At 40.1% G+C, this 17,523-nt stretch overlaps 1 protein-coding gene across 5 annotated transcripts; it reads right to left on the bottom strand.

Moving 5' to 3' along the window:
• Nucleotides 1–19: 19 nt before the first annotated feature.
• si:ch211-180a12.2 lies at nt 20–16,374 on the bottom strand. 5 transcript variants are annotated; one of them, XM_047376992.1, is made up of 14 exons: nt 16,144–16,369; nt 14,445–14,665; nt 12,662–12,976; nt 12,265–12,558; nt 11,864–12,169; nt 10,638–10,748; nt 5,544–5,705; nt 4,948–5,262; nt 4,815–4,865; nt 3,192–3,446; nt 2,754–3,101; nt 2,388–2,663; nt 724–1,002; nt 20–266 (listed from the first exon to the last, which is right to left on the bottom strand). In XM_047376992.1, the coding sequence occupies exons 3-14, from the start codon at nt 12,897–12,899 to the stop codon at nt 235–237; spliced, it is 2,667 nt and encodes an 888-aa protein (XP_047232948.1). In that variant the 5' UTR covers nt 12,900–12,976; nt 14,445–14,665; nt 16,144–16,369; the 3' UTR covers nt 20–234. The 5 variants fall into 5 exon arrangements, with proteins under 5 accessions (XP_047232948.1, XP_047232946.1, XP_047232947.1 ...); XM_047376990.1 differs by lacking the exon at nt 14,445–14,665 and having other exon boundaries at nt 16,144–16,370; XM_047376991.1 differs by lacking the exon at nt 14,445–14,665 and having other exon boundaries at nt 4,948–5,178; nt 16,144–16,367.
• Between the last annotated feature and the right edge of the window lie 1,149 nt (nt 16,375–17,523).

The following is a 17,523-nucleotide window of genomic DNA, read 5'->3' as shown; positions in this document are numbered from 1 at the left end:
TTGAATAAAATCATCAGCATTAACATGATTTAGTGTGTATTTTATTGTCAGCTTATTCATTCAAAAACAGAAAAACACACAGATTTTGGAAAAAGACAAGATTAAAAATATAAATAGACCCCAACAACAGAAACAGATGAGATGCAGCTGAATGTTTCATTTATGTTAAGTTTTAGAGATAAATATTAGATACATTAGAGGAGATGTGAAAGAAGTAGGCAGTCTTGTGCATCTTCATGCGGAGGATAACATTTCCTCATTGGGCTCTGAAATAGAATGGCACATAGATGATTAAACTTCCTGCTGACCGGGAGACTTTCTTATATCGTGAGCAACACAAGAACAGTGGCTAATCTTTTACTGAACCAGCAACATTTCCTGTTCTAAGATGTTTAAAACTATTGTCATTTAAAATGATCTTGTGGTGGAAATGTTTCATTTATGGTTTAGTCAACATCCACGGCCTTCCTGATTATATTGGAATGATGAATACATTTTTTTCTGTATGTGTCATTTAACAATACAGCCAACTAACTCAAGCTGAGAGATAATAAAATGATTCATCTTAATAAAGGACAGGTTCAAAGTAGCTATTTCCTGATTTTTCAATGAAGGTAAATGAAGCTTATTAAGGACTTGAAACTTTGTGCTGTTTGGTGTTACTACATCTTATCCTTTATAACTTTAAATAAGCTGCATTTTATTTCCAGGTTTCAGTCTCACCTGTCCACGTTCGATAAACAGGAATCTGGAGCGCAGGGTGTGTGATCTCCACACACACTCTCAAACGTGCCCTTTCATTCTCTTTGAGACCCGTCCTCAGGTTAACTTTGTTGATGTGAAGCGCGCCGGTGTTGTCCTCTGTTTCCTTGTTGCCGTCCTCCTCCTCTGACTCAAATTTAGTTTCCTCATATCTGTCCATGTCTCTATCCTCGCTGTCCACCTTCTCATCAATGTATTTTATCCCTTCAGTGTCGGGATCTGTAACAGCTGATTTTGTTTCTGAAAGAGGAATTTAATGCCAGATAAAAATTTCAGATCTTTTACTACAGTAGCTGAAGTTGCACCAGTGAATGAATGCTTATTTGTATTAGTTACTGCATCATTCATAGTTCTGTTCCTCATTTTAGGGACATAGATCTCCAGAACTCTATATTGTTCCTGTAAAAAATACCTCTCAAAAGTATTTGTACCATTTTCTACACTTTTTGTCATGTCAAAACCACAAACCTTAATGTATTTTATTGGGATTCTATGTGATATACCACAGCGAAGGAGTCCATCCATCCATCCATCCATCCATCCACATATATGTCTCTACAATCTTTACACATCTAGGGACCAAGTTTTTCTGAATGGATGGGGTGTATCTGTGAACATCAATTTTGAGGCCTTGCTACTGATTCTCAAGATACTAGATGTTGACAAGGCCATTCTAAAACAATGAAATGCTTTCATATAAACCACTTTATTGTAGCTCTGGCTTTTTGTTTAAGGTTGTCCTGCTGGAGGGTGAACCTCCATCTCAGTCTCAAGTCTCCATCAATCTTCCATCAACTCTGACCAGCTTCCCTGTCCCTGACTGAGGAATAGCATTCCCACAGCATAATGCAGTCATCAACATGTGGGATAGCATGTTCAGGATGGTGTGCAATAATTCGTCATACTTTTTGCATGAGGGTCAAAATGGCTTTCTTCTTCCTTTGCTTCCATAAAGACCGGATTTGCAGAGTGCACAACTAATACATTGTTTAGTTCAGAAATTGTCCCACCTGAGCTGCAGATCTTTGCAGCTTCTCCAGAGTCACTCTGTCCCTCTTGGCTGTTTCACTGAACAATGCTGTCATTTTCCAGATTGTAAGTATAGGTGAACAGCAATAGTGGGATTTCTGAAGATGGATTTAACAGTGGACTGGCGCAGTTGATAGTATTGTTGCCTTACAACAAAACAGTTTATGTCGTCATGATGATGTTTGTTGACAAAAAAACCCTCTGAAGCCTTCACAGAACAGCTGAAATCTGTTGAATGCAGTGTAAAAATACATTATAATCCCAAAGTGCACTTAAATCTAAGTTAAATTTACACTGAGATTAAATTACATACAGGTGGACACCATTTTCGGACCTCAAAGTAGTTGCGCTGGATTTTTATTAAAGTAAAGAGGGCCGAATATAATAGAGTACCAAACATTTGGCTTTTTCATATAGACAAAATGTATAAAACCATGTGTCATTTTCCCTCCTTCACAGTTTATGCACAACTTTGTGTTGAGATATCTCATAAAATCCAAATAAAATACATTGAAGTTTGTGGTTGCAATGTGGCAAAATGTGGGGAAAGTTCAAGGCAGCAATAAACACTGTTAAATATACTGTATGTATATTACCTGAAAGATATGTAGTTGTTGCTTGTCTCTCCAACTGCTTGTCTGGTGGACTTGGCAGGTTCGTGGACTTCTCCAGAGCGCAGACACTTCTAAGCTCTCGCTGTCCGTCATCTCCGATCTCCTCTGTCTCACTGGACACTAACGGTGAGAAGGTAGGTCCACCTGCTGCCCAGAGTAATTTCGCCTTAGGATGACCTCCTTTCAGCAGGATGGAGAACACGCCGACGCCTAGGCTGCTCCAACAAACTAAAACCGATGGAGGAATGGTTGGAGCAGCTTAAGGAGAGGAAGGGGAAAGAAAAGGTTAACGCTGATCCTTAATAAGGATTTTTTTTTAACAGTAAATGCTAAAATAATGCTTCACACCATTGTCCCCGTTTCTCCAGTGCCTCTCTATTGGCTCTTTGAGGGAGCAGTGCTGGACTCTGCAGGTAAAACCGCCCCCGCTGTCCTTTTTCTCCTGACGGATTGGCTTTCTTTCTAGGGTGGCTGTTGCCCTGAAGAGTCTGGAGTGAGTTTGTATGGGGCCCCAAATCTCTCCTCCCTCTATCAGCTCCTCTTCCCTGTCATCCTTCTCCCCGTCTCCAAGCTTCAGCCAATTGACTGAAATATTCGGGGGGAAGAAATCTGTGATCTCACATCCCAGAGTGAAGGTCTGATCTGATGCATGAGTGAAGCTGACGATGTTGGACACGTGTGGTCTCTTGATGAATCCTAAAAGTAAAGAATGATTTCAGAAATGTTCACCTTTTCTACACATGTGACCTTCACATAAAGTTTCTTTTTATTATCTCTTATGGGTACCTCTAGTTTCACGGGTGATTGGCTGCTTCAGGGCGATGTGGTGCACGCTCACCCACACCTTGGTGGCGCCCTTTTCCACCTCACTCCGGGGAAGTTTGCACTGACTGAAGGCGGAGAAGAAACCCTCAGAATTTGGCCGAGGCGACGAAGAAGCCTTGGAAGCCACGGGGCTGAGCTCACCTCCCTTACAGAACCAGCGGAAGGTGATGACATCCGGATGGAAATGTGTCGCTTGGACAGTCATGCTGATGACATCTGAAAGCCAGTGGTGGCGAGGATATAGCTTTGTAAAAAGGGAAGACTAATACAGGGCGTGTCACATTAAATCCATAAACCTGAATGTATTTTATTAGCATAGACCAGGGGTCTGCAATCTTCACAATCCAAAGCAACGTTTTTCTTCAGTCCAGCTGAATAAAACCCATTTAGAGCTTCAAATGTCACATGACTTTTTGAAAAAAGATATCTTACAAGTTCAGATAAACATCCGCTAAAGGAAATTTGTTGACATTTTTAAAGAATCACTCTTTCATTTCTATTTTTAAGCTTCAAAATAAAGGAAAACAAATCAAAATGTATACAAAAAGAAGGTGGATATAGTATTTTATTCTATAGGAAAATGATTTGAACCCAAGCACAGTTTCCAACCTAATGACAAAAAAATATTACTGATACTTTCAGTGTCATTCTATTATGAAAATTCAATGCAATTATTTAATGAAAAACTGCTAAAACCTGCATTTGTCATTAAATCTCTATTTAAAAGCATTAGTTGGTTCTGTATCATTTTAGGCCTTATTAAGAGCCACCCTGGAAGGTCCACAGTGTCACTTGCGACCCCTGGAGCCACAGGTTGCACAACCCTGGTATAGACCAACACAAAGTGGCACATAGTTGTAAGGCTAGGTTTTTTTAATTCAATTTTGCACAGTAGCTCAGGCTCAGTCCTTGGAATGAACCTATAAACCTGTTACTTCCAACCATTTTTAGAAATGAAGAAACATTTTGGATGAGAAGTGAAATGATCCTCAAGGAACAGGAGAAGAAGTCGCATTTCCTTCCCCTTAGGATCAACCTTAGGAGCAACACAAGCTAATATCAGTGTGGGTGTCTGTGTCTCAAACTGTAGCACATTCATAAAAATGTTGTACATTTATTAAAGTGTGTGAAAGATTTATTAACACACAAACTGCCAAAAGTACAAAAAAAAACCCCCAAACAAACTGTTGATTGCTCCAGCTTTAACCACTAAAGTTTAAACACATAGAAGCCATTTTACATTTTGGGGTCAGGGTTGGTGGGAAATATCTTTCTTTACTACCTGAAATTCTGACTTCAGGAGGTCTTCCTATTTCTTTCTTTCTTACTGATTTTTCCAACGTGGAAACCTATTGGGTATTGTTGTTTGAGAATGTATTGACACCATAGTGGTAACTGAAAACCTTGTTATTTACTGCGGTTGTAATCATACAAATTTAGAAAACCCCTTATCAGTTCTGGCTCTATGGTTAGTGTGGTTATTCTGTTGGAAGATGGCTCTCCACCACACTCGCTAATCTTTTGTTGTCTTTAATAGATTTTAATAGATTTTTTTTAGCTCTATCCGTCCATCTTTGTATTTACCTGGATTATTTTCTGTCTCTGCCAGCTGTATCTCGGACACCTCTGGAGGAGCTGTGGAAAAAGACACATTAATGCTACAGACAGATTATGATGAGAAATGAAAAATATTTAGGAGGGAAGAAGGTTTTCTTACAGAGAACAGTAAACCTCTCCGACACTCTTTCCTCCACAATCTTGTCCTTGCCCACATAGAACACCTGACACTTAAAGACAGCTCCCTTGTGCAAAGTGATCCGTGGGACGAAGGTGAGAGCAGAGATCAGCTGCTGGGTCCCCATCCCAGAGGAGTGGAGCGGCCTCTGAGTGTGCAGCTTGTAGTACCCCATCTCCCCTCTGGAGGTCAGGAGAGGTCCTTTCTCTGAAGCTGGGGAGGTGAGAGTTAGACCCCAGGGCAGATGGATGGTGGTTAGGGGAGTGTAAAGGCAGTTAAAGTTAGACTTGGAAGTTCCTATTTGCATGTAATGTTGTATGGAGAGAGGATTATGGGGCCGTTAATGAGAAAACACTGTAAGTTAGATGTGCAGCTGCAACATAATTTAAATATTTTACCGTTACTCCTTCTTATTCCTAAAATAAACAAGACTTTGCCGCTTTCTGTGGTTTTTCCTGAATTTATACAAAAATGTCTTAAAGCAACTCTATTCCTGTAATTCAGTACGATTTAGCACAATTTAAAACCTGCTACAGAACTTTATAAACCACCAGAAATTAGATTCGTAGTGTTCCAACCTGTGAGCGAGGTGTCATTGATGGGGGTGTCATTGAGAAACCATGCGGTCTGCACCCGGTCCACCCGCCTGCCTTCGATGCTCACACTCACCCTCCCCTTTTGGCCTACGATGACACGGGGCGGCAGGATGATTCCTGACACAGTGAGCGACTTCTTTTTCTCTAAATGACGTGAGAGGGAGGAAATAAGAGTGTTAGAGACATAAAACAGAGACAAAGGCGAAGAAATGTAAAAAAGACTGTTCCTTTATTTAAGCTTACTCTAACGTAATCAGATATGTACAAAATGTCACGTCGATGTGGTGGTGGACCCCAGAATACAGGCAGAAGGCAGAGTTGTGATGAGTTAGGTTTTTTAAGAAACAAAACTCACTTTAGCAGGTGGTGGCAAGCAGGCATGAAACGTAGGCAAAAAGACAAGGACAGGTTTAGGAGGACAGACTTGGCATGATCAGATGAACCATTAAACTATGACAAGTTAAAGTTAATGTGTCCACGAGGAACGAACAGAACAGCTGAGTATATATGGGGCATGGTGCAAGTGGACCGAATAAAGCTGACTGCTATGTTATACTGTAGCAAGGAGTAAACACAAAACATGGCCGGAACTAAATACTACAAGGACATAATAAAACCTAAGGAACATAACAATAACAGAACATACTCCAAAAAGCACCATGAACAGAGTGCAACAATCAGAAGAAACCAAAGCTAAGCAAACAACTAAAGCAGCCCCTGGAAAATCATAATCAGAAACAAGATCCAAAACACAACAACTTGGTAAACATAATCATAAGAGAAAAACCCAAAACAAAACCCAAACACCTTCAAAGCATGACACAAAATCTGAGAAAATACCAGGTTTTTGTGATGTTAGAGATGAAACCATGATAAATACTTCCATAATGTACAATTCAACCAACAAAGGGGAAAAATACAAAAAGATTCCCCTAAACAGCTTGCAGATGTGTGCAGACCCTTAAATGAAACTGAAACATGAAAGGGTACAATGTGTCTCGGTATGCTGCAGGATTAAGAGTTCCTTTCACTGGAACCAAAGGGCCACGCCTAATTCCTGAAAAACAGCCTCACACCGTAATCCCCTCTGCATCAAACTTAATACTTGACACACTGCAGTCTGACACATGTTGTTCTCCTGGCAACTGCCAAACCCAGACTCATTAAAGCTGGAAAAAGTTTAATGTTGGGGCGGTTCGCAGCTGAGTGTGAAGCGGCTGGGATGAGGAGCTCCTCCAAGTCCGAGGCCATGGTTCTTGATTGGAAAAGGATGATTTGCCATCTTCAGGTTGGTGGGGAGTTCTTGCCTTAAGTGGAAGAGTTCAAGTTTCTTGGGGTCTTGTTCACAAGTGTGGGGAGGATGGAGCGGAAGATTGACAGATGGTGCAGGTGTCACAGAGATGATGACGGTTTGTTTGAGAAAAGAAAGCTTAGCTGAAAAGTGAAGCTCTTGATTAAACGGTTGGTCTACATTCCTACCCTCCCCTATGGGCATATTTGGTCATGACCGAAAGAACCAGATCCCGGATACAAGCGTCTGAAATGAGCTTCCCTTAGAGATACATGTGGATTCTTTTGGCCATGTCAGTCAGATTCATAACACTGGCAAGTTTTTAATTGTCGTTTTGTCACTTAGTTTAATTAAGATGCAGAGAAGAAAAAGGCAAGAGAAGAGTGATAACATTTTCAAGAGAAATCCTGTGAGTGATATTACTGTAAAAAGCTAAAAGCCTTTTTAAAATGAAAAACTAACAATTTAATTTTTTTGGATTAAACTTTTTTGTGTAAAATGAGCCATAAATATTTTAATCATTCTGAGCCCAATCTTTACCACTGCACCCTTCTGGTTTAGGATAGGCAGCTGCGGCAGCTATTTCAGAGAGGGCACACGAAAGGTCAGAGGTCAGCAATTAAATACATATAGGTTTAAACCAACTATCTTGTAGGTACAGTTTGTGAAAGAAGTCAATTAAAGCAGACTGTGTGCGTGTGATGCTTATTTTATCCCAGATGTAACGTTCATAAACACACAAACAAACTACTCCCCCCACACTTTTTAGATGACTCTACTGTTGGCTCTACTGTGTTCTCCTGGTCCTCATGTACCCCTGTCTCTGATGTTAAGGTATTACTAAAAAAGATTAAACCTTCTTCATGTGTGCTAGATGATGTACCCACATCACTGTTTCTAAAGGTGTTTGATATTGTTGGCCCACATGTTGTCAAACTGATTAATATTTCTCTTTCTACTGGGTCAGTTCCAAGCTTTTTAAAACAAGCTGTTTTAAGTCGTATTTTCAAAAAACCCTGTTTGGATTTCCAAAGTTACACCCTTGTTGCATGGTGATCCTCAGGGTTCAGCCCTGGACCCAATTTTGTTCCTTTTATACATCAGCCCCCTTGGTAAGATTATCATTAGTTTTAAAAAGTTGTCTTAACATTTGTATGCTGATGGCATCCAACTATATTGTTCTTTCAATGACTAAGAAATAGACAGGTTAGCTGACTTAGATTATGTTGTGTCTCTTGTATTAAGGACTGGCTAGCTAAAAACTGCCTTCAGTTAAATTCTACTAAGACTGAAACCCTGTTCATTGCTCCTGAACAGAAAGGTCCTTGGATTGAACAACACCTTGGTTCTCTGGGCTCTTCTTCCCAGCCCAGCCTCAGAAACCTTGCTGTCCTATTTGACCGGTCTGGACATTCAAGAATTCTCGTAAAAAGTGGCTTTTATCACCTGAGAAATATTTCTAAATTGAGTGCAATGATATCCAAATGTGTTCTGGAGAGGATTATTCATGCTTTTATTTCTTCTTGTTTACATTATTGTAATTCTCTTTTTATCGTTTTAGCAAATCTCCTGTCTCTCATCTCCAGTTGGTCCAGAACGCTGCAGCGAGGCTTTTAACAGGAACTAATAGAAGGGCACACATCACACTGGTTTTATCCTCTCTAAATTGGCTGTCAAATTTAGAATTGATTTTAAAATTTTGGTCCTGATCTTTAGAGCGTTTAATGGACAGACCCCCCAATACATCAATGAAATCTTGATCCCTTATTCTTCAGGTCGCACTCTTTGGTCCTCTGCCCAGAACCTCCTGAAGGTCCCTAAGACCCAGTTCAGAACTTGGGGAGACCTTTCCTTCCAGGCAGTACCCCTCTGGTTGTGGAATGTCTTGTCCCTGTCTCTCTGTGTGGCTGACTCTGTTGACTCCTTTAAAAACAAGCTTAAGACACTTTTATTTAATCAAGCTTTTAGTTAAATGTTCTACTTATTGTTTAGCAGCTTTTCTTACTGTCTCTGTTTTATAATAAGCCACTGGGCAAAAGTAAGTCTTACATACAGAAATATCTTGTTATCACTGGGCAGAAGTTATCTAAGTCAAACACACACAGGGGCCTGTTAGCAGACCTCCTCTAAATTACACAATACATTTTATTTCACACATTATTAAACATACTTAAGCATAGCCATAACAATCCTATAACCATAGCATTAATATTTTCCAACAATTTGTATCTATTTTATTTGCACTCTGTAAAGAACTTTGTGATTTTATCTGTGAAGGGTGCTAAATAAATAATGTTTACTTATTTACAAAATAGCTCAACCTCAGTCAGATGAAATGGAAAAGGCCCATGAACATACATTTTCAAGTCTTGCCACAGATTTTCAGCTGGATTTAGGTCTGAACTTTGAGATGCATAATTGGAACCTCACATTGTGGCTCTAGCTGTATGTTTAGGGTTGATATCCTGCTGGAAGGTGAACATCCAGCTCATTCTCAAGTCCTGTTACAGTCTGCAGCCTGTGACAGGATTTCCTCCAGCATTTCTATGGATGGAGCTCCATCCATCTTGCTATAGACTCTGATTAGCTTCTGGTTTTGCTGAAGGATCCCCATAACAGCATGCTAGAAAAGGGGCTTCAATGGCTTTGTTTTTTTCACTTTTCCATATAGGTCAGATTTGTGGTGAGCATGTCTAATAAATGGTAAATGGACTGAACTTATATAGCGCTTTTCCAGTCATACAAAGCGCTCAAAGCGCTTTACACTAGAGCCACATTCACCCAATCGCACACACTAACGCTCACACATTCATACACCGATACACAGATCAGTAGACAACTTGAGGTTATGTGCCTTGCCCAGGGACACATCAACATATGGCAGGAGGAAGCTGGAATCAAACCCACAACCTTCTGATTGCAAGACGACTAAGCTTTCTACTGAGCCACAGTCGACTAATAGTAGGCCTAACCAGTGATTTTCCCACCTGAGCTGTCGATCTCTGCAGCTCCTTCAGAGTCACCATTCGCCTCTTGGCTGCTTCTCTGATTAATGCTCTCCATGCCCAGGATTTCAGTTTAGGTGGACCACCATGTAGACCTGCTACTCATTCTATATTCAGATGATGGATTGAACAGAGCTCTGTGAGATGTTGAAAACTTGGGATATCGTTTTAGAACCTAACCCTGCTTTAAACTTTTCCACAAGTTCCTTCCTTCAATACAATGAAATACACTTTCAGAGCAAGTAAATTCAGTTTCAAACCACTGAATTATGTTTCAGTTTAGTGAAATTCATTTTAAAATCAATGCATTTAATTTCAAATTACGCAAATACAGATTCAGTCTGAGCAATTCAAATTCAGTTTCTGATGGCACAAGTTTCTGCCCACACTCTCTGACCTATCTGCTGCCCTCCTTGGTCTTCATGGTGCTGTTTGTCTTCTAACCGTCTGAGGCCTTAACAGAACAGCTGGATTCATACTGAGATTAAAATAAACTGAGGTGGACTCTTTTCACTAACGAGGTGACTTTTGAAGGTGACTGCACTGGATTTGAGTAAAAGGGATTAAATATAAACACAACCCACTCTATTTTATAGAGATTTTTACTTGCAAAAGATCTTGGAAACCATGGATCACCTCCATTCTAAGATCCTAATAAAATAAATAGAATCAAGGGTTGGGAATACTTTTGTAAGAAGCTAAACCATGCAGTTCAGTTTTATTTCACTTGGCTCTCTCGGGAGCCACAAAAGTGCCTCTGTGTCGCACGTTCAGACTCACCATCTCTCCTTCTCCAGGAAAAGCCAAAGCAAAGCAGGAAGACCAACACAATAGAGATACACATCATAGCCACGGATGCCTTGGCTGACTTTGTTAACACTGGAGCCTCGTCTAACAGGAAACAGAATGGAAAAACTTCATGAGGAAGAGATATAAGTGCAAGAGTATACAGAACAGGATGAGCATGTTTACAATGACTAGAATGCATAGAACCTCAATTCCAACAGTTTTTGCAAATATTCACTTTGCACTGATAACAATCTGGATAACCCTTTTCCTCTTTGGCCTGGAGGACCCGACATCTATCATTTTCAAAATTTGAAACGTGGTCTTGTTTCCACTTTGCATTAGTTTGTCTCAGATGAGCTCGGGCCCAGAGAAACCGGAGCCGTTTCTTAGTGTTGTTGATGTCTGGGTGTGGCTTAGAGTTTTAACTTGGACTCATAGATGTAGCGATGAACTTTCTTAACTGACAATGGTTTTCTGAAGTGTTCCTGAGCCCACATGGACATTACAGAATGATGTTGGTTTTAATGCAGTGCCTCCTGGGGGGTCGAAGGTCACCAGCATTTGATGTTGGTTTTCGGCCTTGCTGCTTACATGGACACATTTCTGAAGATTCTCTGAATCTTTTGATGATAGTATGGACTCTAGACAATGAAATCCCTAAATTCCTTGCAGTTGTACATTGAGAAATGCTCTTAAACTGTTGGATCTTTGCTCACACAGTTGTTCACAAAGTGGTGAATCTCACCCCATCCTGGCTTGTGAATGACTGAGCCTTCTGGGACGCTTCTTTCATACCCAATCATGACACTCACCTGTTGTCAGTTAACCTGTTCACCTGTGGAAGGATCCAAACAGGTGTTTTTTGAGCATTCCTCAACTTTCCCAGTATATTGTTGCCACTTTTGCTGTTTTGCAAGCATCAAATTTAAAATGACTAAAACAAAGTTTGAACATATCTTGTTTTTGCAGTGTATTCAATTGCATGTGGCTGGAACAGGATTTGCAAATCATGGTATTCTGTTTTACATGGTGTCCCAACCTCGTTAGAACTAGGGTTGTATAAAATTGTTCACGTTTTAAACAGGTTAAGCTACAAAAGATATTTTATCTAGTCTGGATGCCATGGATATGAGTAAGCACAGACAAAAGAAGTTTCCAAATGATGAGTCACAACTCTTTGAGATGTTGTGTTCAAGAATGGAGAGGAGAACATTTACCCTGCGGATCCAGTTTGTCCAGGTCTGCTGATGTGCTGACTGGATCTGCCACCTCTGGTTGATTCACTACACACTCGACCTTACCTCGTTTCAGCCTCTGCTCTGGGCTCAAAGTGAAATACCGCCTGGTTGTGTAGGTGTGATCTGTGTTCTGATCTGTTGCTGGAGGGTCAGGGAGCGCTGTGCCGTTCTGAAACCAGGACACCGACATGTCCTCTGGGTAGAAGCTCTCTACATCGCAGTACAGGGTAAGAGGAGTGTTGCTAAAGCGAGTCTTTATGACAGACAGTCTAACAGAAGGGAGATCTAAGAAGAGAAAGAAATATCTTCAGATTCAAATCAAATTATTGGGTCAGAACAAGTTTTTCATAACATCTCTATGTGGTAAAACACATACTCACAGGTGACATTGAGCTGGATGTCAACCTCTTGACTGTTGCCTCTATGCAACACTTTGCAGCCAAAGGTCACATTCTGGTCCTCTCTGGAAGTGTAGAAGGTCAGGTTGTTCACAGCTGTGTAGTATCCATCTGGACTGAGCTCACCTTCCACCTGAAAAGGAGGCTGAATGACTTGTTCTTCTCTGGTCCAGGAAAAATATACAGTTGGGGGGTAGAAGCCCCTTGCATGGCACTCAAGCTGGTTCTCTTTTTCTAACAGAACCCACTTCTGAGGCACAAAGACTGAAGGGGGCGCTAACGAACGGAAACAATGAAAAAACGAAGAGGACAGTAAACTTGGGCATTTTTTTCAGCAATAAAGTGCAAATCCATGCGACACAAGTAAACTTAAACATACCTAGAATACTAAATGTAACATTACTAGAGGGCAGATCTGTGAAGTTGTAGCTAACTCTGCATTCATAAACTCCCTGGAGACCGAGACTGGCTTGGAGGACGGTGAGTGAAAAGTCCCCGTCAGTGAAATCAGTGGGATCCCAGCTGAATCCGTCCTTTACTTGCTCTTCTGCTCCTCCAAATGTGGCAACACTCGAGTCACCTCTCGTCCAGTTGACTCTGATTAGAGACACGTCCATTTTGTCTTCTTGTATGGAAATCTTGCAAGGGAGGGTTGCATTTGTGTTCGGGTAGGCCTGGATTTCATTAGAAGACACTATAAGTAGAACAAACACAGGTGCATTTCAATAAAGTTAATTCAAAAGGTTTGACTCATAGATCATTTCACACAGAGTGATTTCAAGATGTCAGCTTTGATGATTTTAGTGTAGAGATAATAAAAAAACAATATTCAGCTTAAATATTACATAGAACCAATAAACAAATAGAGTAAACCATAAAAGATCATTGCTGAAGAGGCCAGCTGCTGTATCTGAGCATGTTAATGGAACGTTGAGTGGAAGGAAAAAGGAAAGTCCTAGAAAGTTAGAATATTACATAAGACCAATAAAAAATTTATTTAAACACAGAACAGTAGAACTGACAACTGAACTGAACAGTATAAACAATCAGTGCTGTAAAGACTCTAAAACCTCCTGGTAGACCCACATGGAACTTAATGTAAAACAGTGGACAAACACCAGCAGATGACATGGCTCCCAGAATCATCGCTGACTATGAAACTTCACCCTGGACCTCAAGCAACTTCTGCACCTCTCCACTCCACTTTCAGTTAAAAGGAGGACTTTGGTCCTTTTTCTTCTTACCCCAGGTAAGAAGCATCTGACATTGGCTCTGAGTCAGGAGGGGTTTAACACAAGGAATGTGGCAGTTGCAGCTCATGTCCTGGATATATCCGTGTGTGGTGGCTCTTGCAGCACCGACTAAAGCTGCGGTTCACAGCTTGTAAAATCTCCCCACATTCCCCACAAGGCTGCAATTATCCATTATAAGCCATAACCTTATAAAACTAACAGAATAAAAGAGTCTGCATAATAAATGAGTTTCATGTTTCGATTTTTTAAGGAATTCCTTTTCTCAGCAACAAAAACAAGACGGAAGGCAACTACAAGATAGACTATGAAACACATAATTTCCTCTTTATAAAAGAGGAAATTATACAATTTTCTATCTGCAATAAAAATAAAACATATGTTAATTTGAAACTAATGGGTGGGGCTCAAGTAATAAAAAGACTAACCCTTGACATTTTATAGTTAGATTAAACTAAAGTTAAAGAAAACCTCTGTGCTTTTTAACCAAGTCAATCTTGCTTTAAGAACAATGGTGAAATTCAACACAAACATTGATCTCAGGCTGGAAAAAAAAGGACATGGTTCCATATTTGTTTTGTTTTTTGGTAACCTGTCTAGTCAGAACCTTGAGTGAAGAGAGCCCGATAATCCAAACTAAAATGTTTAGTTTCTTTTCATCTCTAAAGGTAAATCAGTAATCGCAGTATGACTCACTCTCAAAGATTTGGTTTAAATATATAGTCTCCTAATCAGCTTAATTAGTAACTAGCGCAATAAATACTTGCTTGCAGATATGGCATCAGAGTAACACAAAACTTTACACAGTGAATGTTTATGTTTCACTTCTTGCAACATGTGATAGATGAGTTCTTAGGACCAAAATACACATTTCTTTACTTCTAAGTACAAATAATATGAAGTAGTTCCCACCTTAGCTTCAATTGACCAAGTCGAGAAAGTTATTTTCCACACGGTGGCCCAGCTGGCAACAGCTAGACTGGTTAAAGTCACAGCACCCTCCATAATTAGGCAATCATGTAAGCATACTGCCACAATCTTCAGCAGACCCCCTAATGTTTTCTAGTTGCAGGAGTCTAGGCTCTAGGGGTTGATATCGACGTGGAAGTAGGGTAGTTTTGCTTCTGATGACCCTGTTGAATGATCCAGCGATATTTAAAAGTGTTAGTGATGCTGAACACTCTAACAAGACCTTTGGAGGAGAAACAGCCCTCAGCATCACATATCCTCCATTGTACTTTACAGTGGCCATGAGGTGTTTTTCCACATATTCCTCTTTTGCTTCACACCAAACCCACCTGGACAGCTTTGCAGCTGAGAAGGTCAATCTTAGTCTCACTTGACTTAAGCACACAGTTCCAGTTAAAGTCCAAATAGCGTTTAGCAACTCTACATGTTAATCTTAGTGATGGTAGGAAAGAAAAAACATAACTTCAAAACAACTGCTTGGTGTGTAGGTATGGTCTAATGCTAGGTATGGAGACTCTAAGATGCCACACTTTGCTTCGGAGATTGTCAACTTCCTGTTGACCATGTGTGGTGGTGGTCCACATCCGGTCTTATTAGTCTCAGTTCCGGTTGTTTTAAACTCTCTAATTAACACTGTGACTGTAGAGATAGGCAAGTTTAGATGAGTAGCTGTTTTTATTTAGCCATTTCCTGATTAATGCAGATACAACAGCACGTATTTGATTGGCATATTCACCTGTCTTTCCCATTTATAAGAGTGGCTGAAACAAATCACGTCACATTTATAGTTTAATATATTATATAAAAACTGCCAGGGTTAAAAAAAACCCATGTACAATTATTGCTTAACGTAGAATTTCTTTCTTTAAATATTTCTCAATTGAGGTAAAATATAAATTTATTTTAAGGTTTTTTACACACCTTTACCAGGGGTGCCAATAAGTGTGAAGGGCACTTTACCATAGAGCAGTTTTGTTGTATTATGTAGTATTTTAATTGAGAAGAAAAAAAAACTAAATTTTTTTATTCTTAAAATAATTGAATTTTTACTTATTCTGTGACAGAAAAACCAGGCCAAACTAGACAATCATTTCATAAAAACACACAGAACACATTATGTTCTGTGTGTAGACTTTATCAGTAGAAAGTGTAGATGAAAATTAACATAAACTCCTATAATACAACATTACAGTGTATTCTGTTCTCTCAATAGTAGCTCTGTGTGTTTTTTGCCATTTTTCACACATTCTTGTTTTATTTTTATCAGAATAATCAAAAGTTGAATAGAGTTATTGCAAAAACTGCAATATCATTGCTGTTCTGGATATCTAGTGATTTTAATATAATATATATCCTGCTCTATCATCATTACATGAGCCATGCTTGAATACACACAACTTTAATATGCACTTTCAACAATTACAACAATACAATATTAAGACTTTGAGACTGCCAAGCAGTGAACCACTCTGAGCTCTATGAAACCTGTGAACTTACACTGAGTGTTGTAACTTGCAAATATCCCTCATAAATCCTTACAAACTTCCAGTTTGAGCTGGTCGGGTCAAAGCCGGTGATTAAGAGCAGGAATATCAATGCAGCCTTTGTCATCGAACTGTGAGTGCAATAACCCAATACTCACCATGCTTTATGAGAGCCAGGAGCACAATAAAGGAGAGGACTTTACACCGCATGGTCAGGTTTGTCTTGACACCAGGTTCTTATTAACAGGTTTGTTCTACTGTGTTATATATAGAGAAAGATCCAAGGTGACAGTGGGCGGGATCGTCCTGAAGGAATAAGAAATATTGTTCCTGGGCCTCACAGCGAGTGAAGGAGTGTATGTTTCTCCAAATAAGCCCCAACAGAGTTACAGAGTGAGAAAAGAGGGGAAAGATGTGCGGGGAAGCACAAGTGGAGAAAACGGGCCACTTAAAATTCACACGGGCCTGGGTCCAAGGTTTCTGGGGGCTACTTTACATTGGTGCAGCATCGCCACGAACAAACGGAGAGTAATACCCACTGAGCTGGTGTGGGCACACACTCAGACAAGACTACAGCTCTTTTCTGTGAGGGTAAAAGTTAGTGCGTTTTGGCCAGAAAAGGAGGTTTTGTTCTCCTATTCTGTCTATAGTTTAGTCCCTGCTATGATGAATTCCTCACAGGGTTATATCTATACAGCTGTACAGAATCTGTATAGATCATCAAACAAATGTTAATATCAAAGAGCAGTTTTATATTGATGATTTCATTTATTAAGGGAAAAAAGAGATCCAGACACACCTGGCTCTAAATGAAAAAGTAATAATCTGTTGTGTTACCCTTGGCAGGAACAACTAGCTTCAAGTGTTTGGCATAACTGGCGGTGAGTCTTTAATATCACCGTGGAGGAATTTTGTCCTACACTATTTGGAAGAAGTTTTGAGGTAGCCTCATCAGAGGGTTTTTGAACAATAGCAGCTTGTCATGCAAAAGTACCCCGATTGGAAATAAGGTCAGACTTTGACTAGGCCCTTCCAAAACATTCAGACCTGGACATGCTGGTGTCCTTCGGAACATTGTCCTGCTGCACATCCGAAGTGAGGTTGATCCGAAGGTCACAAACTGATTCAGAATATTCTGCTAACAGCAGAATTCACGGTTACATCAATTAAGTCCAGTAGGTCAAGGTCCAGCAGCAAACCTGCCCCAAACCATCACACTACCACCATCATGTCAATATGATGTTTTTCTTCTGAAATGCTATGTAGGTTTTGCCCAGATGTAGCAGGACGCACACCTTCCAAAACGTCTTGAAGATCATCAAGATGTCTTTTGGCAAGTGGTTTTGGCAAGTAGTTTTGGGCTTGGAAATCTCCAATGGAGGCATACACTGAATTTAACTGACAAACACAAGGCCTGAAGAGATTTAGATGTTGTTCTGGGGTCTCTTATGACCTCCTGGATGAGTCATTGATGCGCTTTTGATGTAATTTTGGTAGGCCGATCCTTCAGGGGGAATGTTCACCACTGTTCCATGTTT

This window comes from Girardinichthys multiradiatus, chromosome 10, assembly GCF_021462225.1.
Source record: "Girardinichthys multiradiatus isolate DD_20200921_A chromosome 10, DD_fGirMul_XY1, whole genome shotgun sequence".
Taxonomy (NCBI): Eukaryota; Metazoa; Chordata; class Actinopteri; order Cyprinodontiformes; family Goodeidae; genus Girardinichthys; species Girardinichthys multiradiatus.
This window is presented reverse-complemented; position numbering and strand designations above follow the sequence as displayed.

Coding starts and splice junctions, on each gene's coding strand:
- si:ch211-180a12.2 (XM_047376990.1), bottom strand. CDS start 16,195: ATGCGGTGTAAAGTCCTCTCCTTTATTGTGCTCCTGGCTCTCATAAAG. Junction 12,170..12,264: donor CATCCAGCTCAATGTCACCT/GTGAGTATGTGT, acceptor TTCTCTTCTTAG/ATCTCCCTTCTGTTAGACTG. Junction 5,263..5,543: donor CAATGACACCTCGCTCACAG/GTTGGAACACTA, acceptor ACATGCAAATAG/GAACTTCCAAGTCTAACTTT.